We start from the raw sequence: 20,740 nt of genomic DNA on the forward strand, positions 1-20,740 counted from the left end.
AACAACAAAAAAGCAAAACCAACAAACCACTAAACTGACTTTGTAATTTCCCAGAGAAGATTTTGGTGTGCCAGGTACTGTTCTGGACTCTGGGAAAGTAGAAACACATTTCTTTTGATTTTGGCTGGGTGGTCATAATTGGATAAGGAATAAGACACTCATCCCACTTGCCTCCCAGAACACTGAAAATCCCCACTTTCACCCACGTTGTGGGGGTGGTGGACATGTATTGACACTACTTTGAAAAGTAAAGCAAGTTCTACATACACTTGGAAAGAGAGCGGCACAAGCACAGTTCCTTCTTTCTGGAAAGGTATACCAGATGCTTTCTGAAGTGATCATATATACAGTATATATGCCAGTGACTTCAAAGAGTCACTTCAAAGAGTGAAACTTGAATTGTTTCACAATTTCTAGTGAGTCCACCAGTTAGCCAGAAATGCGGAAATTCCTGTTTCACTGTCAGGAGAGCTCTTTTAAAAGAAATCTTAATTAATCTTTCTGTTGTTTGAGTGTCCACACCCTTTCAGGATAAGTACAGTCAGGACAAGTTTCATAAAAGATGTGTGTACTAGTGCACAGATAGCTCATTTCATTCACACCACAAAAAATTAAGGTGAGGGTAACTTAGGAGAAGACAAGGATGAGTTTATAACTCAGGTGGAGATTAGTGAGGACAGGTGTGGTACTACTGGGAGCTAATCAAGGGACAGGAGAGATAGAACTTGGGTGGGAAGTGAAGGAAATTCTAGATTTTTTGGAGAAGGCTTGAAATTGGGAGTACATAAGGCATTGTAAGGGGCCTTCAAACAAGACCCTGGGATGGGTGACAAGCTTGGCACCTGGATTATAAAGTACATGGTCCCCAAGGGCCTAGCCCAAGCTTCTCATGCTTTACCACACACAGGGATCACTGAGGGGTTTTGTTTAAATGTAGATTCTGACCCAGCATTCATCCAGGGAGGCTGCATTTCCTCCATAGACCACATGTTTTTTTAAGAAGAAAGGAACATTTTATCGTACATGTATTCTAAAAACAACAACAACAACAAAAAACCACAAACAGAAGCAAAGAACGAAGTTTGCTAGCCTTTCTGGGATACAGGGTGGGTGGGGGTGGGCACCATATTTTATAGAAACATAGCTAGTACAAGAACAATATCTGCAGACCACATTTTGAGCAGCAAAGTTCTAGAGATCATGTTTATCCAACATGAAACGGGAGGGGGATTTTTCTAAAAGCATGGGGCAATCAGGACCATAACCTGATCTTCCTTCTAAACCAATGCTCTTTGCTTCATTCTGATGGCCTTGGAAGAGGGAAGCGATTCAAAACACAGGCGCTTTTCCATTCCCACTTTAGTGCACTGTGGACATTAGACTGTAGTGTCTAATGTCATGGGCACCAGGATGGGGAAGCATGGTCAGTAGACATCACAGAAAATGCAGGAGAAATGTCTTCAGCAATTCTGACATTGAAGGAAAAGGGCTCTGGAACCAGACTGCCAGGTTTCAGATCCCTCTCCTCCACTTACCAGCAGTGAGAACTTGAACAAGTTTCCAGTTTCTCTGTGCTTTAGTTTCCTCTACAATAAAATGGGGATAATGGTCCTAATCTCATAGGGCTGTTTTTTTTTTTTTTAATCTTCATTTTATTGAGATATATTCACATACCACTCAGTCATACAAAACAAATCGTACCTTCAATTGTTTACAGTACCATTACATAGTGGTACATTCATCACCCAAATCAATCCCTGACACCTTCATTAGCACACACACAAAAATAACAAGAATAATAATTAGAGTGAAAAAGAGCAATTGAAGTAAAAAAGAACACTGGGTACCTTTGTCTGTTTGTTTCCTTCCCCCGTTTTTCTACTCATCCATCCATAAACTAGACAAAGTGGAGTGTGGTCCTTATGGCTTTCCCAATCCCATTGTCACCCCTCATAAGCTACATTTTTATACAACTGTCTTCAAGATTCATGGGTTCTGGGTTGTAGTTTGATAGTTTCAGGTATCTACCACCAGCTACCCCAATTCTTTAGAACCTAAAAAGGGTTGTCTAAAGTGTGCATAAGAGTGCCCACCAGAGTGACCTCTCGGCTCCTTTTGGAATCTCTCTGCCACTGAAGCTTATTTCATTTCCTTTCACATCCCCCTTTTGGTCAAGAAGATGTTCTCCGTCCCACGATGCCAGGTCTACATTCCTCTCATAGGGCTGTTTTAAAGATGAAATGAGCTAGTACAGGTAAAGCACATAGAATAGAAACTGACATTTCAAAAGCACGCAATAAATGCCAAGTATTGTTATCACCAGTGGTTCTTGAAGCCTCCACACACCCCTCCGTCCTCCTCATCCCCAATTTATCAGCAACCTGAAGTCACACAGCCTCTCCCCACTGGAATCAAGACTAAGCTTGGAAAGCAAGGTTATTGCTGACTGAAACAAAAAAATTGTTATCCATCAGGAAAATATTGAGATCCATTTGCAGAAATATCTGGACCCCAAGTCTCCCAATCCAGGCTTTAGCTTATGTAGCAGCAAACCGTTCTTTATTCAAACTTTTCTGGAAGTCCTCAGCTTGATTTATTTTTGGATAGTGTCGCCAGAATATGTCAAAATAGCTTTCCCTGCGTAAGGGAAATGATTCCTACCCCCAGATACTCAAGCCAATCTGAGTCGTCGCTGTGGCCCCTTCTGGTACTGCATCACAATATGTGAAGGAGGAAGCAATGAAAAGTGCATTTGTTTGTGGTGGAGTTTACTGCTTATATTGAGAGCCCTGTTGCTTGTAGAGTGGATTAGTAACTACTCTTTAGATAAATACCAGGATTGGGGATCTTCCAGACATATTCTTTTACAGACAGAGAAGCAAAGTGTAGGGGAAAAAACATGCTAGGGTCTCACTCTAAGTTTGGCTTGGTCTGATTCAGAAATTGGGCCCCTTTGAAGTTCTCTGTTGTTCCAAACAGGTCCCTAACTGCATCTGAAACCACAGATGGCCAGTGTGGGCAAGGTTTGTAGGTAGAGGGATGAGAGGCCTTTTTGTGACCTTGAAAAGTTCACTTTACCTCTGGAACTCACATGCCCTCATTCATCAAGCAAAGATCTGAATTTGGCCCCTGTTAGCTCTGAGTTCTAAATCTAGGTCATTCTGAGAAGATTATTTTAGCTGCTGTTTCCAGTTAGCATGCTATTTTGGAAATTTGCCACTAGAGGCCACTCTGAGTAAAGTTTAGCTTCACAGCTTCTTCAGGAGGCAGAAGTCTGCCAATGCCTTTCACGATTTTACTAAGCCATGTGTGCCGCCCCTTGGATGTAGAAAACCAGCAACTTCTCAGACTGTGAGAGGCCAGAACTGAGATATCAACATGGCACTGAACGGGCCTAGGAACGCTCTTTCTGTTGGCACAGGCTGATCAGCCTTCCTTTCAAGTGGTAAACTTGAATGAGCCTTGTGACCCTGCCCAGTTCTGTGGATGCCTTATTATAAAGAGCCAGTTCCTTCTTGGCTGTTTATATTCCACTTTACAGTTGAATTTATTATTCAGCAAGTAATTATAGAGCCCCTCTTAAACGTCCAGCACTAAACCTAGTTTTTAGATTACCGTTAACTGCCCAGCAAATAGTTTAATTGAATCAGAGAAAGTCAACCAGAAGGAACCTTAGAAGAAAGTGAAAATTTATTGTTGCCCCTTCTCTGTTCCTTTGGTCTGTGGAAGCTTGTACATATTTTTATCTTAATTCCCCAAAGCAACCTCTGAGGTTGGCATTATGATGTCCTATTCCAGATGAACAAACTGAGGACGAAAGAAAGGCAAGTAGCACAGAGCCTTGTACACAGTGAATGAATGAATGGAATAATGGGCCCAGGGTTGCACAGCTAGTAAAAGGCAAGGCTAGGATTTGTACTTGGGGATTTTCTTTTCCAAGCTCAGCCCTTTTCCTGTTATCCCACCTTTGACATGCAGAGGAGGAAGATGCAGCACAAAAAGAATGATCTGCCCCAAAGCACACCAAGAAGTTGGCAGCAAAGCAGAGCTTAGAACCTGAATCCCCTGCCTCGCAGATGTCTGACCTGACTGCTTCATCCCAAGGTGCCCCCAGCCTCAGCTGTCCCCAAACTCCTTCCAAGCAGAGCCTGAACAAGGCCTGCCAAGGCACAGCAGGAGGGAGGAAAGAACGGGGGGGGGGGGGGGGGGGGAGCGCAAATGGCCCTAACTGGTATGTTTATCGGATCATTGCCGTATTAGCCTCACCACTCAGCTAATCTCATAGAAATCACTTTCCTTTATGAGGATCTGGCTCCATTAAGAGCTGCTGTCCCATGTAACTGTGAGGAAGCGCTCATGCAACAGAAGCGGTGGAGGGGAGGAAAAAGTAATATTTCTGCTTCCTCATTACACTGATGGGGAAAAAAGCCATTTCACATTCACTGTATAAGAAAAGCCCCCAAAAGAGAAGGAATCCAAGGTTCACAATTGTCACAAATGTTCCCTTTGCAACTCCCCTTTTGAAAGCATTTGTGATGCCATTTAAGATAAATTAAGAGAAGGGAAAGCACTTGTGTTTGGGGAACTTACTAGATGCCAGGTGCTTTACACATATCATTTCATTTCTTCCTGTCCAGTGAACAAGGCATTCTAATGTCCATTTCATAGGTGAGGAAACAGCCTCAGTAACTGGCTCCAGGGCATATGACTGGGCCTTGTCAGGGCTGAGCTCCAAGCTTAGGGTCTGCCTCTCCCCCTCCATCACACTCTAAATTCACACGGGGAAGTTCTCCTTACAATTAACTTGCTCCTCCAGCAAGTTTTCAAGATGGGACTGGTCACTATACTAACTTTGTAACTCCCTTCCTTGAGCCTCAGTTTTTCCATCTGTAGAATGAGGGGCCCAGACTCAGTTCCTGAACCCCCTTTGGATCTTAACTTCCATGGATTTATGATGGTATTTTTCTTCTAGGGAGCTCCCAGCGCATCCTCACCTAACTGGATTCTTATACCATCTTGGGGGGTGGGGGTATACAAATATTATCTCCAATTTTAAGCCTGAGACCTAAGAAGCAGTGATGCAGTGAGGGAGGGGTTCAAGGTCACAGCATGAGTGGAGAGGACCGGGCCCTCTGCCTGAGCCCCTGGCAGCAGCCTCTGAGAGGCCATCAGCAGCAGCTCCTGAAGCCTGACACCTGAGCCATCACCCAGGCTCCTGACAGAATTATCAGTGAACTGGAGAACAAGCACTTCCCCTAATCAAGGCAACTTTTCTTAGCCAGGGGTGGAGGAGGCAAGATGCAAAGTGTGTCTGATGAGCTCCTCTCCCAGTGCAGGGCTCAGAGTTAATAAAACCCCAGGAAATCATGGCAGATGAGCCAGAATTATGAGCAGAACTCCAGGGCAGGGCCACAGGGATTTCAGCTTCCACACAAACCCAGGCTGGTGGCATTTTTTGCACGTTTCAGTTGCCTTTGACAACCAGGCAGACAAATACAAGCAGCTTGGCATAAAAATGAATTTAGAGCTTTAAAAAAAGGCATTTCACCTTCAGTGGCTTTCCAGGCCACTCCAGTGCAGGTCCAGCCAAGAGCAGTGGTGATAGAGAGTCTGGGGGCTGGGGTTAAAAGACAGCCTGAGGGAGAGAGGGGACAGAGAGTTTTGCAACCTGGGCAGAGTGTCATGGCAGCCGAGGCACGGGAGAAATGGGAGTGGGTTCCAGGAACAGAATCGGTCAAGAGACCTCCCAGGTAAAAATCCAGCTGCTCCATCCCTCTCCCAGGCCTGAGCACACCAACTGGGAAGGCGTCAAGTGTATTGGTGGGAGGCCAGGACATCAGGGAGGAACATAGTTTGCTTTTAGGCTTCTGAAGAAATACGAAGACTCAATCTCCATTTCCCAAGATGTGCAAACAGGAGGAAATGGACTTACATCAAGTGGAGAGAGAGAGTTCAGGGAGGTCTAAGAGCAGACTGGCTGACTGGTGGGTGATGCATTCAAATCAAATTCAATAAAAAGAAAGAGAGGAGGCTAAAGCCTGGGAAAGGTTAGGCTCCGGAGGACCAAAGTGAGAAGATGGGGTCCCTGTTTTTAAGGAAAGAGAAGGAAAAAAATCTACTTAAGAGAAGTGTTCCAGAAGTTCAATGGATGGAGAAACTGTCTGGTTGGGGGAATCCAGGCTAGCATCTTGGAAAAGATGGTACTTGAAAGGTAGGCAGTATTTGGCCCAACAGAGACTACATTCTATCAGATGAAATGACAGGAGGAAAGGCCCAGGGGTGACCAAACACAGCTGGCCTGAGTGACCTGAGGGAGGGAATCACACAGATATATGAAGGGAGAGTGTCCCAGGCTGAGGGCAAGAAAGGCACAAGGGCCCTGAGACAGGAGCCTGCTGGGCCAGTCAGGAGGCCAGTGTGGCTGGAGGGGGCTCAGGAAGGGGGAGAGAAAGAGGAGATGAATCCGGAGAGGCCACAGTTAGTGGCAGGGGCAGAGCCTATAGCCCAGAAAGTCCTTTGGCTTTTCTCGGAGTGAGATGGGAGAGAGCAGTGACACAATCTGACTTTGGTTTCAAGTGGATCCCCTGGCTGGTGTGAGGGTTCCCATCACTAGACTGTCAGGGACAGGGAGGTCTCCCTCAATTGGAAAACCACATGTGATTGGAAGGAAAAGGGGGGCAAGAGAAGTAAGGGAGGAAGCCAGTGCCCACTGGGCTGCAGACATATGCCAGGGCAGGGCACGGTAGGTGTGGTGGGTCCTAGGGGCAGGAAGCATGCTGAGCCTGCAGCAGGAGGGCCCCTGGCTTCCCTTTGCCCAGATGAAACATGGACAGACATCGTTGGAAAGAAGCAGGAGGGAGGGCAGAGTGGGATTCTGGTTGGGATGGTGGAGCATTTGGCAGGGAGACTGCCAGCCTCCGGGAGGAATAGTATTGTGTCTGGAGTGGAGGTGGGGCTGGAGGCATGGAGAACCCCATGGCCAGCTTTCCAATAGCATGGAGCTTTCTGCCACACCATTCTCAGGCAGGACCTCACTGTTCTTCAGTACCTGCTGACCCCGCTGTTATCAGTGGAATTTCTTACTGAGGGAAAAGTCAGGTGACCTTGGGTCCATCACTCCCCCTCTCTAAGCTTTTCAGTAAAATAAGGGGTTTAACCTAGATGGTCTCCAACTAAGGCCCTTTCTAGCATTTCTATTAATGGGTGGAATCAGACACTGCATCTCCCCTGCCTCCTTACCACCTGACTGGTTTCAGATTCCTGTGATGCCCTCTGTCTTTCCTTCTCTCCCTGGAGGCTGCCATGTACAGTGGTGTGGGATGTTCACTGCACAAAGGCATCCAGATGAAGGGATAAATGGGGGCTCAAATCCAGCCCACACTCGGCTCAACAAACCGTTTGCCCTGCCTGGCTCAGGATTACATTTACCAAGAATAAAGAATGTCCTTTTCTCGTTTGTTCTAAGGTGCACTATGGGCAGCCTTCACCTCTCCATCCCATTCACATCCCTCCTCCATGTCCCTTTTCCCTTCTCTCCTACCACCCCCAGCCTCAAACATGGCAGATCAGAGGGCAGAGCATTTATTAAGTGCCTCCCAGGGGCCAGCAGCTGCCTCTCCTCTGTGCTTTTCCTCTCCTTATCAATGCTGCAAGTTGCCTTCTGAAATTGCTCTGCCGTCATTAACACTGAGGATTAGGTCAGATGAGAGCGTGTTTGCAGTCTTGGATGGCAAAGGCAAAACACTGATGCTGATTATTCCAGATCTTCTGGGCATGGCCTGTTCCGTGCTCACAGTTCTTAATCAGACGGACAAGCCAGCAACCGTTACGTGGCGGGTGGGCCAGGGCCACCGTTGGTTCTAAGTTGGCTGCCAGGCCCACACAGCACATCTGCAGCACCTGCTGGCCTGCTGGCCGGTTATCCAGCACTGTCAGATCCCTCAAAAGGAGAAATGACCCATCCAATGGTAAAGTCTGAGGGGTTGTTTTTGACCCATCAGCAAATGTGTTGGAGCAAAGACTGAACATTTCATTCTGGACCTGATCAGCAAGTTCTGTGTTCTGGGTCTCACTGGTTGGCCATGCAGCTGAAGGTGAATCTTTCAAACTACCCCTCTGTGCTAGTTTGGATATATTATGTCCCACAAAAAGCCATATTCTTTGATGAAATCTTGTGGGGGCAGATGTATTAATGTTGATTAGATTGTAATTCTTTGATTGTTTCCATGGAGATGCGACCCACCCAACTGTAGGTGATAACTGATTAGATAATTTCCATGGAGGTGTGGCCCTGCCCATTCAGCATGGGCCTTGATTAGTTTACTGAGCACTATATACGCTCAGACAGAAGGAGCAAGCTTGGTACAGCCAAGAGGGACACTTTGAAGAATGCACAGGAGCTGAGAGAGGAGCTGCAGATGAGAGACAGTTTGAAGATGGCTGTTGAAAGCAGACTTTTGCTGTGGAGAAGCTAAGAGAAGACAAATGCCCCAAGAGCAACTGAGAGTGACATTTTGAAGAGCAGCTGCAGCCTAGAGAGGAACATCCTGGGAGAAAGCCATTTTGAAGCCAGAACTCCAGAGCAGACACCAGCCACATGCCTTCCCAGCTAACAGAGGTTTTCCGGACACCATTGGCCATCCTCCAGTGAAGGTAACCAATTGTTGATGACTTACCTTGGACACTTTATGGCCTTAAGACTGTTACTATGTAACCAAATAAACCATCTTTATAAAAGCCAGTCCATTTCTGGTGTTTTGCAAAAAGGCAGCATTAGCAAACCGGAACACCCTCTTTCAGTGCCCCCTCTGAAAAGTCTGTCTACCTTGTTGCTGTCATTGCAGAGGCTTGTCCCACCTCTGGAGGCAGAAATATTGGTTACTCTTCTCTCTCCCCAGGGCCCTTTAGAGCTATCTCAGCAGCACTTCTTGTACTGCACCATGCTTTACCTGTCTACACATTCTGGAGTCCCCACTAGCTTGGGAACGAACTCATTGGGGACAGATGCTGTGTCCTATTTGCCTCTAGGCCTCTATCCTACCATAGCACCTGGCACAGAGCAAGTGCTCAATAAAGATTTTGTCAAAGTTACCAGTGATGGAAATGCAACACCTAAGAGGGAATAGAGAGAAATAGACCGGTCCCTATATCTTTGTAGAAAGAGAACCCGGGGCTGCGGCTCCACATGCTGTCACATTACAAGGTTACGTGGTAGAACTTCAATCCCACCACTCCCCTGCTCAACAAACTGCAATGGCTCCCCATTTTGCCCTCCCCAGCAGTGGATGGCTTTTAAGACCTAGCATCATCTAGCCCCATTCTAAGAGGCAGTCAAAGCCTCTTTTTCAGGATCAGGCTTTGGTGTCCACAGTCTGGGTTTGGTGTCAACAGCCTGGGTTCAAATCCTCACTCTGCCAGTTTCCGCTGGGTGATCATGGACAAGTTAGCCTCTTTGAGCAACAGCTTTCTTATCTATTGGTAGGTAAGAATAATAATAGGTCTCTCCTCTAATTATTTTGAGAATTAAAGATCAGTTAAAATAAACAAACAAACAAAAATAAAACAAAAAAACAAGCACGGTATCCACCCAGGTAGGTGTTTTGAAAATAAAATGTTGGTTATCATTGTTATCAACAAGGTTTCCCAAATAGCCCTAGCACCAGGCCAGGAACCCAGCAGGTGCCTAGTAAATACTGTTGGAATGAATGGCTAACATCTTCAGCAAATAGTTATTGAGCACTGTCCACACCAGGCATGGAGGGAGGGATGGAAGTAGACATTCAAAGCTCAGTTTTTGCATCCCTAAGGGAAAAGAAGCCTAAATTAGTCTTTGTAGAGGGTGCACCTCAGACACAAATCGTCCAGAGGGCCTCGGGAGCCAGTTGCACCTTGTTGCTTTGGGAATCCCAGTGCCTCTGCCAGCTGTTGTCTCCCCAGGTAGCAGAACAGAGTCCGGCTGCTACGGAGCTGTGGGTAATTGGCATACACTTGTCCCAAGCCAAGGAATGTGTTCTTATATTTATCTTTGACTCTGACTATATCTCATGTTCTGGGAATGGACTTCTAACAGTCTCCCGCACGCATCCTAGGCCGGCAGCCAAAGGAACGGCCTAGAGGGCGCGGTTTTTCCCATCCAGCCTCAGGCTCTTGGTCTCCCCCAACCCCTTCCCGGGTCCGGAGGGGCCTGGGGGCTTTGCCGTGCTGGGCGGTGGGCGCAGAAGTGGGGGGCTCTGTCTCAGCAAAGCTTAGACTGAGGCTGAGGGGCTGCGGGTGGATTTTCTCGAGACGAGTCTACGCGCGCAGTCTCGGGAAGACACCTCAGCGCCGCGACCCCAGGTTGCTGAGGACGAGGCAGGAGGTTGGGGAATGCCGCGAGTGGTCTGACAGCGCGGGGGCCGCCCGAGAGGTGCGCCCCCCAGGGCAGGACCAGGAACCGTGGACACGGGGGGCGCCTACTCTGCTGGTTGCACAGAAGCCGGGGGAGCTCGGGCCGCCCTCCCATTCTTGTGGCAGAAGCTTCTAGCCCCGGGGAGGGCTCGGCCCTGTGGTCACGACGGGCCAGGGATGAGGAGGGCGCTGGCGCGTGGTTTAGGTGGCTGATTTGGCGTACCAGGGCCCGGCAGGAGCCTCCGGCGTGTCGAGGTACTGTCCACGCACCCACCCTGCCTATCCCAAAAGGCCCTCATGGGAAACGAAAGCGGCCCCTCCCGGCAGTGGGGTCGCCCCCACATTCCTCCCCAGAAGAAGACGTGAAGTCCGTTTTTAGACTGAGACCCGCCTCCCTGTGGGGCGCACAGTCAGTAGAGACCCCTCAAGACCCTGGGGGTGGGGGTGGGGGTTCCTCTTTTGCACACGACCCTCCCCAACCCCGCCTGCATAGACCCTCCTCCAACAGGCGCCCGTTGGTTCACACAACCCCTTCCCCCAACGTGGAGACCCCTGCCAGGGGTTGGGGTTGGAACAGATGAAAACATGCGGGGCCGGAACCCTCTCTGGCTGTCAGTCTCCAGGGCTCCAGCATCTGGAGCCGCGTCCCCACGCCCGCCACGCACACACACACATACACAGACTCGCACGCTCACGCGGACACATTCCCACCCGCGCGCAGACCCCGCCCGCGGCCCCGCCCCAGGCCCTGCGGGTGCCCCCGCCGGCGCTCGCGGACCCGGCACGCAGCCTGCGCCGGGTGGCGGGAGGCGGCAGCTTGGGGCAGATTTGATTTTCCCGCAGCCGGGGCGCCCCGGAGCCGGAGCCCAGCCGAGGAGGTGGCACTCGCAGCCGCCTCCCCAGCTCCGCCGCCGCCCTCCCGGAGACCCAGCGATAGGCGGCGCAGCTCCGGCGCTCCGGGCTCCGCGCTGCCCTCGCCCCGCCACCCCCGCTGCCCGCGCCCCATTCGGCGCCTTCAACCCCTTACGCCCCTCTCCGGGTCTCCTCACCCCCTCTACCTCTCTCCCGCCGCACGCCCCTCTTCCCACACCCCTCTCCACGCGCCTCTCCGGTGCCTCTCCGCCTCTCCCCACCGTGCCCCCAGCCCTCTGGGCACCTAGCCCCTCTCCGCTGGGTCCCCAGCCTCTTCGGCGCGTCGCACGAGCCCCCCCCCCTCCCTCCGCGGCCCCCGCTCCCTCCGCCTCCCTCCCCTCTCTCACTTCCCACGCCCCCTCTCCGCGCTCCTCTCTCTGCTTACCGCCCGGCCCCGGCTGCGGAGTTGGGGGAGAGCCTTGGGCGCCAGTGGCTTCGGAGGAGGCGCGAATCGCGCAGGGATTGACTGATTTGGGGTGGGGGCGCGGTGGGCTATGGAACGAGCCGAGGATATGGCGTCGCTGAGCGAGTTCGATTCCTTGGCGGGCAGCATCCCGGCCACCAAGGTGGAGATCACCGTGTCCTGCAGGTGAGCCGCCCTCTGGCCGCGTCCCCCGACCCCGCCCCTGGACTCGAAGCCCCGCAGCCCCCGCCTCTCCGACCCTCTGCCTCCTCGCCAGCGCCTCTCCTTGCGTCTTGCCTCCAGGACGCCCCCGTGCTGGTCCGCCAAGAGCCCCTACTCAGGCGAGCGGGTGGTGACAGCGGAGAGGGGTAGCTAGGCTTGGGGTCACATCCCGGAAAGTTTACACTCCGGGCTGTTGCTTTGAGGAGAGAGGGAGACCCAGGAACAGGGTTTGAGGCGCCCGAGAGGGAGAGGGAGATGGTGACTCTATACCAGGGTCTCCGCGCAGGCTGTCTCATCAACCCCTCCTCAAATCTAGGAGTGATCTGTCCGGATCTCTTCCAGGCGTGCCCAGCCTCTCCCTTCTGGGCCCTCCTTTCCTCTCTCCTCCTCCCTACTTTGCCCCAGCACCCTTATCCTCTCCTCCCCTCCCACTTACCCTCCTAGACCCCAGGATTCTAATCATTCCTTCATCTCCAGTAACAACAGAACCAACTCCTGGAAAAGGGTCAGACTGACTTGTCCCTACTGAGCTGTGGATAACTGATAACAACGTAAAGAGGCACCATTAAACAACAGAAACTTGGATCCCAAATTTTAAGCCAAAGGAGTGAGTCCAGCAGGGGAGGGGAGGAGTATTTTTGTGGGCTACCACTCCCAAATCCTCGGTCATGTCACTCGGGCTTTTGGGGTAACTTCTCAGCTGCCCCAGGCAGTGAGGGGGATGAGCAGGGGAATTGTTTCTCTAGTCATCCTGTGGCTGCCCTAGGGTCCCTGTGGAAGACTGGCTGGGACTGTGAGGGGCATGGTGGCCCAGGCATAGCCCACCTTGAGGCTCTCCCAGGAGATTTCCCCCTGCCCTAAATGACCAACCACATTTCCAGAGCCCTGGCTGTGCCCTGTGTTCCAAATCACCCACCCCAGTCTCTTCCAGGTCACCCATTGGTCAGACTCTCCATCCATCTTTTGTGACTGTCCAACTCTATCTTCCAAAGTGTGACATTGGGGCGGGGGTGGTTTGGGTAAGGCCAGAGGGGCTGGGCTGGGTTGTGAGAGAGGGAGGGATCTAGGGCAACTTCTCTTGAATACTTGGGGGCCAGTGGAGGTGAGGTCAGGCATAGCTGCTCCCCAGAGCCAGGCCCTCCAAGGGGCTCCTGTGACAGCTCCTATGTGCCTCCCCTACGGTCCCACACAGTGCTGTCAAAATCATCTCCCAACACCATTTCTATCTTGCTATTGCTCTGCTGGGAGACTCTTGATGGCCCATTAGCTCCAATCCCACCTCCTCAGCCATTCAGCCATCAGCAGCTGCCACAGCTTGCCCTCCCTTCTCCTGTATGCACACATCCCGTGCCTGAGGCTCCCTCCTGGCCTTCAGTCATGCCTGTCGTCTTCAGAGTTGTCTCCGGATCTGGGATCTGTCCTGCCTCCAAGCCACCTCTGAACAGCCCATTCCCCATCCAGATTTCACTCCTTCATTTCTGCCAGATCGTGTCCTCCCATCCTGGATAGCCTGGTCTCATGCTCACCACTTCCAGGCATCCTTCTTACCCATGAGACACCCAACTCGAATCACTGTCCTCTGTGTCCCCTGGACCCTGAGTACTGGACCACAGGATCACTCACATACTGAAACCTAAGCCTTTTAAGCCATCTCAGGTGTGTAGATTCATCCCTCCTTACCCAAAGCAGCTATGTAAGCATTCGAGTGCTTCTGTAGACCCAGGAACCATCTACTCCAGTGGGGAGAGGACAGAGAGCAGATGGCACGGTGGCTTTGGAGTCAGTTATCTTGAAATGGAGTCTTTGCTCCACCACTTGGGGCAAACTTTGAACCTTGGTTTTCCCCACTTGTCACGTGCGTAACAAAGAACAACATTACTTACGGAGCCACTTTGTACATCTGCTTAGAACAGTGCATGGCACACAGCTCTTGACAAACGGAAAAATTAACTTGTGGCATTAGAGGACTGTGAAGCGCCTACACACTACTTTACACTTGCTTGGCACCCAGTGGGTGCTCAATAAGCAGCTAAGATGATCAGCCTAATGCAGCAGTACTTGGTCCCTCCTGTTAGGTCTCTGAAAGTGAAGATGTCCAAAGGAATCACACTTCTTGCCTAAGAGGGACCTAGTGGTGCAGCTGAATTCCTGGGGGATGTGGTTCTGGTTGTCTTTTCCCTCTTAGGGGACATGATCCTTAAGCCTCAGGAGGGTCTGACCTTCCAAAAGCCAGGGGGTGGGGAAGTAGGTTTTGGTGGGGAGGGGTGAGGAGGTAGGAGTCACCTGGAACTGAGGAAAGGAGACAAATGATCTGGGTGAGCTTGAACTTGCAGATCTACCCATTTGCCTCAACCAGGTCCAACTATCTGGGTTCTACAGAGAAGAGAAGGAGGAGGAGGGGAGGGGAGGATGGAGAGGAGTAAAGATGTGCAAGGTGGCTTTCTCAAGCCTAATCCTCATTCCATGGTCACTGATTCATGAGGGTCAAGCCCCCCACCCCCATGGTCAGTGCTCACTGGACCCCTGGAGAGGAAGCTGTGGTGTTCCCCTGCCCCGAGCATCTGTGTGATGTCCACTGGAGGGTAGGGAGCAGCAGGATGGCAGAGGGGTTGATGGGATGAGAACTCCACAGGATTCCAGGATAGGCAGCTGGGGTTGAGGGGGCCAGGTTTCTGAAAAGATCATGAGTTGCCATTTCTGGCCCCAGGAATGCCCATTTCCAGTTCCCCTTCCCTTCTGCTTTTCAAAAGGTTCCTGACACTCCCTGCAGCTGCAGGAGTTCCTGCCCTGTGCCTTCTTCAAAGGGTCTGTTCCAGACCTTTCCTGGCTCTGTTTACTGACCTGCAGACACAATCAAAACCTTCCCATCCAGTGTCCTGTGCCCCAAGGGCCCCACTGTTTTTTAGGTTTCTGTGCACTGTCAGATGCAGGGATCCCAACCAGTGTGTTGGTTAGAAAGAGTGCCTTATATTTTTTAAGTAACAGGAAACCTTTTCACTTCAGCATGGACCTGCTGGAGAAGCAGCGCCTCGGTTTGAGGGCCCGATTCCACATGGTGGGGCCCCCAAGACCCGTCAGGCAGGGGGGTGCAGGTAGGGGACCCAGAGGCAGGCTGGAATCACTCAGCTGGAATGGGGCTGGTGGGGCAGCTGTTGCCTCTGCCATGAAGATGTCATTTTCCACTGTCTGTTCCAATTGGCATTGTGCTGCCCTGGTCCTCTCAGAAGGATGTGAGGCAGCGCTGACGGCTTTGGCTTTCTTTTGACGGGCAGCCGGAGGGTGGTGCTGGGGAGGGAGGGGCCTGGGAGCAGCATGGCAGCCGTCAAAGCCAGGCTGAGGCTAAAGAGGTCCATTTGGCCATTGAATGTGCCTAAACACTCACAGTTTAGTGGAGCCTGGGGAATAATAAAAGCGGTAATTACTGAGCGCCTCCTATAGGCTAGGCAACCAACTTTCCATCCATATCAGACTGAATCAATTAAATTGCCTATATTCGGCTGCTTTTGACCTTTCACTAAAATAGAAATTTTATATGGTTTGACCCGAGATTATTATATTATTAGTTTTCAATTGCTACATAGCAAATTATCACAAACTTCGTGGCTTAAAACAGCACCCATTTATTATCTCACGGTGTCTGTCCATCGGAAGTCCAGCACGGGCAAAGCTGGGTTCTCTGCTCAGGTCTCACCTGGCTGAAATCAAGGTGTCGGCTGGGGTTGCATTCCCATCTGGGGCTAGGGGACCCCTGCCAGGCTCATTCCAGCTGTTGCCAGAATGCAGTTGCTCAAAGCCGTATATATGACTGAGGTCCGCGATTTTCTTGTTGGCTGTCGGCTGGGGGTTACTCTCAGCTCCTAGAGGGCGCCCTCGGATCCTAGCCACGTGGCCCTTCACAATTTGGCAGCCTACCTCTTAGAGCCAGGAGGAGAATTTCTCCCCCACCTGCTGTGACAGAGTCTTCTATAAAGTGAAAGAAATCGCGGTGATCCCAGGCACAAATGTCCAAGCACCTTTGACATGTAATGTAGCTCATCACCGGTGACGACCCAGTCGCAGGTCCCGCCCATGCACAAGGGGAGGGAATTATGCAGGATGTGTACCCTGGGCGGTGGGAACCTCAGGGGCCACCTTAGAGTTCTGCCTACCACAATTATCTTTTTAACCTCACAGCAAGCTGGATAGTAGTATTTTGCTGATTAGGAAATCAAGGCTCAGAGGGCTTAAGGGTCCTGCCCAAGGTTACACGGCTAGGATGTTTTGAAGGGGGGATCCAAATTCAGTTTCCTCAGACTTCAAAGCCTTGAGGACTTCTTGAGGTTGAGAGTCAGCATTTCCATGGGGATCACGGCAGGGGCCTTGTAACCAACCATGGCAGGCATGACAAAGAGGTAGGTTCTTTCTTCCTAGGGTTGGGAGAGGCCATCCTTGCTCAGTGATGCTTATGGTTGTGGGAAGTGGACCCAGGACTGGAGAAATCCCCAAGGAGCAGAGACCAGAGTAAGAGTCTTAGGGTGACAGCCAGCCTTCCATGGAATCCAGGCCATGTGGGGGGAGCTCACCATCCCACCTCTTCCCCCAGCCCATGATCTTCACTGCCCAAACCCATGGCCATCACTGGAGGTGACCTAGTCTTGGAAGGAAGGAGTTGGAAGGATATGGAGGAGTAAGGCTGTCTAGAATACTCTGGAGGATGGAGCAGTTGGGTTCAGTTGGGCATATTTCAGCTGTCAGTACGAGAAAATCTGATACAGGCATTTATTTTTCTCAAATAACAATGGATCTGGAGGTAGGTGATCTCAGTGGTTTCAAAGTGGTTTGTCAGCTCTCTTTGTCATCAAGGACCCAACCATCTTTCCACTTTGCCATCTTCCAAATGGTGGGCCTCATTGTCAGATGATGACTGAGTCTGCTCCAGAAATCACAACCACACAGTCAATGATAGAAAGCAGGAGGCAGGCCACAGATCTTCTCTTAGAAAGCCTCCTTTTATCTAAGCACAATCCCTTCTGAAATCTTTCAGCAGATTTTCCTTATATTTCAATGGCCAAAGTTGGGTCCCATGTCCACCCCTAGACCAGGGATGGAGTCCTACCTTTCCTGACTTCAGGGGCTCTCCATGAGACACCTGAACCAATTTGGGTTTCTGTTAGTGGAAAGAGAGTAGGGGAAGCTTGTTGGGTGGGTAGCCATGGCATCTGCCACAAGGGGACTTTCCAAGTGGCCCCAGGGATTTACTGAACTAGCTGGGGCTGGAAGGGGCCTAACATTTGGCATCTCTGAGAACTGGCTCCTGAGATTTTCTTTCAGTCAGTGGACAGCCAACATTAGGTGACTGGGGACAGGTTTTCCAGGTGCAGCTCAGCTGGACCCCTGACTATCTCTCTTCCTGCCAGTTTCCGGGGAAAGAAAAGAAGTCCCCCCACCCCCACGCTTGGTGTGGTTCCAGAGTACTGCAAGGTGCCCTGACGTTGCCTCTGCTGGCCTCACACTACCCAGAGGTCCCACTAGGAGAGCATCATGCCTTTGGGTATTGAAGAATCCTGGGTGGGAGACTGAAAGTCAGTGCAGTTCTTGGCTTACCGTATCTAAGATTTGACCAGGTCATTTAACATCTCTAAGTCTCAGTTTCCCATCCTTAAAATGCGGGAAATACTGGTCCTGTCCACGTCTTATAGGATTGTTATGAAGACAAAAGAAATGATGTCTGTAAGTTCTGTGTAGGCTGGGATGTGTTAAGTAAGCTTAATAATGATGACAATGATAATAGTATCAATTATCGGACACTTGTGATTCAGTCATTCGCTAATTGATATTGATCTTCATTTGCTATTGGGTCTTTTCTGTGCCAGGCTGAGATCCAAAAGATGAGAAAGCCAGCTCTGGGAAGATCTGAAGAAAGGGTGATTCAGGTAGGGAGAAGAGCAAGTGCAAAGGCTCTGGGGCAGGAAAGACTTTGGTATACTTGCAGAACTGCAGGGAGGCCAGTGTGGCTGAGCAGTGTTACCATTAGGGGAAATGGAAGAGAATGAGGTCTGTTTTAGTTTCATGGCTGCTGAAGCAAATACCATGTAATGGGTTGGTTTAAATAATGGAATTTATTGGCTCATGGTTTTGAGTCTAGGAGAACTTCAAAATCAAGGCTTCATCAAGGCAGTGCTTTTCCCCAGAAGACCACGGCATTCTGGGGCTGGCTTCCATTGATTCTTGGTCCTTGGCTTTTCTGCCAATGGCAGTGCACATGGCAGTTTCTCCTGGCTTCTCAGTCCCGTTGACTTCCAGCTTCTGGCTGCTCCCCCTGACTTTCTCAGTCTCTGGAGCTTCCCTAAAAGGCCTGCTATAATAGGATTAAGACCCATCCTGATTCCGCTTGGCCACACCCTAACTGAAATAACCTCATTGAAAGGTCCTATTTTACAGGAGTTCACATGAACAGGAATGGATTAAGTTTAAGAACACTTTTTTCCAGGGTACCTAGCTCCACACCACCACAAGGTCAGAGAGGAAATGGGGGGTATGTATACATGATGGCCTGTGGCCCGTGCTAAGGAGTTTGGTTTATTATTCCAATAGCATTTGGTGGGTAGTGGGGAGGAGGGCACTTTAACAGGAGTAACTGATCTGATTGACCTCTTAAATTTTTTTCTCTAGTTACTTTGAAGAGAATGGGTTTGGGGAGGGGGTGGAATTGAAGCATGTTGCTTGGCAGGAGCCACTGCAGTGTCCAAGTGAGACATGATGGTGGCTGGGGAAGACTGGGCAGATCCAGGATGTGTTTTTGAAGTGGAACTCTTTAGGACTTGTTGATGCAGGGGACAGGAGGGATGTAAGGGAAAGGGAGTAATGCAGAATGATTCCTATATTTCTGCTTTAAGCGATCGGTTTCACAACCACCCCACATGGCAGGTATGTGACCCCATGCACCAATGAGGAAGTCGATAATAAGCAGCTTGCCCAGGGTCACAGTACTACTGTGTGCCCATGTGGGGATTCCAGCCGGGATGCATCTGAGGCCAGTGCCCGTGCTCTCCTCCGTGGGCCATGCAGCCATGGGAGGGACAATTATTACAATAATTAATAATAAAAATGGAAATAGCCCCACCAAGGAGAGTTCTTTAAGCCACGTGAAAATTGCTTTTCAGACCTTGGTGAGGTTGCCTGGCAGGGAGACAGTGCATGTGGGTAAGGAACGGGATCTGAAAGGGGAGATGGGTGAGTGCCAGGGGCTGGGTGCCAAGTCCCTCTCCCCCCAGCTCCCTCCCTTCCTTTCCTCAGATTACTTCTGCCTGTTAGGACCAGGAGCAGGGCAGGAGGAGAAGGAAAACCCACCAGTTCTTGTTCAGGCCCTGGAGCAGCACTCATGAGATTGGGGGGCAGGAAGTGGAGGTGGGGGGGGTAGCACTGTTGGCCCAGATGGGGCTCTGGAGATCCTGGTTTTGGAAGTGCAAGGGGTCCCCTGGCACCTCCAAATGAGCTCAGGCTTCAGCGTTCAAATCTCAGTGCCCTCCTTGACAAGCTGGGGGACACTGGGCACACCACCCTCCTATAAAATGGGGGTGATAGCTACCTCCTGGCATTGATATGTGGATAAATACTGTGTCTCAGGTTAAGGACCTGACAAAAGACTGGGCTCAGATTAGAATCTTAATGTCATCCCCCCACTCCCTTTGCCTGCATCTAGGGGCTTAGCCAGATATTTGGTGTTGAGCTGCTGCATAGAGAAATGGGTTGTTGCTGACCGGCCCCCCAGGCCCACGGATTTCTGTGGGATCCCTCTGGATCCCATTTCTCTCTGTCATTGGCTGACCGGTCCCCTGTCTGCTCTCCTCAAGGAAGGATGCTAAGGGCTGGGCAGTGATGGGTGAAGGCGCAGCTGGGCATTAGGGAGCAGGAGGAAAGACGGGCTCCCCATCCCTGGAGTTCATGCTCCACAGGACTTTACTGAGCACTTATTGTATGCCGGGCATGGAATCGCAGCTTACTCTTTGCCAGACACCGTTTTTAACTGCTTGGTGAAGATTAACTCTTCTCAGAAAACCCCTAGGAGGGAGGGACTAGTATTCCCCCCACTTGGCAGGTGGAAATAGAGGGGGTACGGAAGCACAAAGAGGGAAGTGACTTGGCCATCCAGAGGGCCTAAGCCTGTGTTCTCAACTCCCCTACCTCCCTCCTTCACCAGAGGCTGGAGGGATGCGAGGGTGGGGCTTTGGGAAGAAGAGAAACCATCGTTTCTTAACCTTTTTGGCCTCGTGAACCTCTTCGTAATCTGATAAAAGCTCTTCAAAAGAATGCATCCATTATGTACCAATGTGGCACATTTGGCTTACAGATTCGGGGGTCTGTGGTCCCCATTAAGGACTCCTGGTCCAGGAGAGGTGGGTGAGTGCTCTTAAAGTGTTTCCTTCTGTGCTGCCAAAGGAGAGAAACTAGCCAGAGAGTTGTTGCCCAGGGCACCCATGCAGCAGTTAGGAACTTTAGGTAGAGCCAGGGATGTGTGATGGTCACTTACACCCGGTATCTCAGCTCCTCAGGGGAAAATGTGTCCCCCTCAGACTGGGGCTCCCTGGGGGCAGGGCTGTGTCCCCACCTCAGTCTGAGAGAACCCACCTCTTACCTGCACCCAGGTAGAAGGGTGTTACCCTCCGGTCCCATCCTTTAGCACCAGTGCTTGGACCTCTGCAACTTCTAACTTTTCAGCCATGTGGATGGTCTTTGTTTCACTGCCACTGAATTAGAGATGATTCTTTGGGGGAGAACTGGGAGGAGAGGAGCCCTGGGCTTTGTTTCCCTGGACTTGATTTAAGAAACAAAACAAGC

General features: G+C 50.8%; 1 protein-coding gene across 2 annotated transcripts in view; it reads left to right on the forward strand.

Annotated features, from left to right (window-relative positions):
- Positions 1–11,205: 11,205 nt before the first annotated feature.
- Positions 11,206–20,740, forward strand: part of CPNE5 (copine 5) — a 94,347-nt gene continuing 84,812 nt past the window's right edge. Inside the window, exon 1 of one of the 2 annotated variants that reach the window (XM_037843886.1) lies at positions 11,206–11,887. In XM_037843886.1, coding sequence (XP_037699814.1) covers positions 11,793–11,887 — 95 coding nt within the window. In that variant the 5' untranslated portion in view covers positions 11,206–11,792. The remainder of the gene's footprint in view (positions 11,888–20,740) is intronic. The other variant, XM_037843887.1, reaches the window with a different exon arrangement.

This window comes from Choloepus didactylus, chromosome 7 (assembly GCF_015220235.1).
Source record: "Choloepus didactylus isolate mChoDid1 chromosome 7, mChoDid1.pri, whole genome shotgun sequence".
NCBI lineage: Eukaryota > Metazoa > Chordata > Mammalia > Pilosa > Megalonychidae > Choloepus > Choloepus didactylus.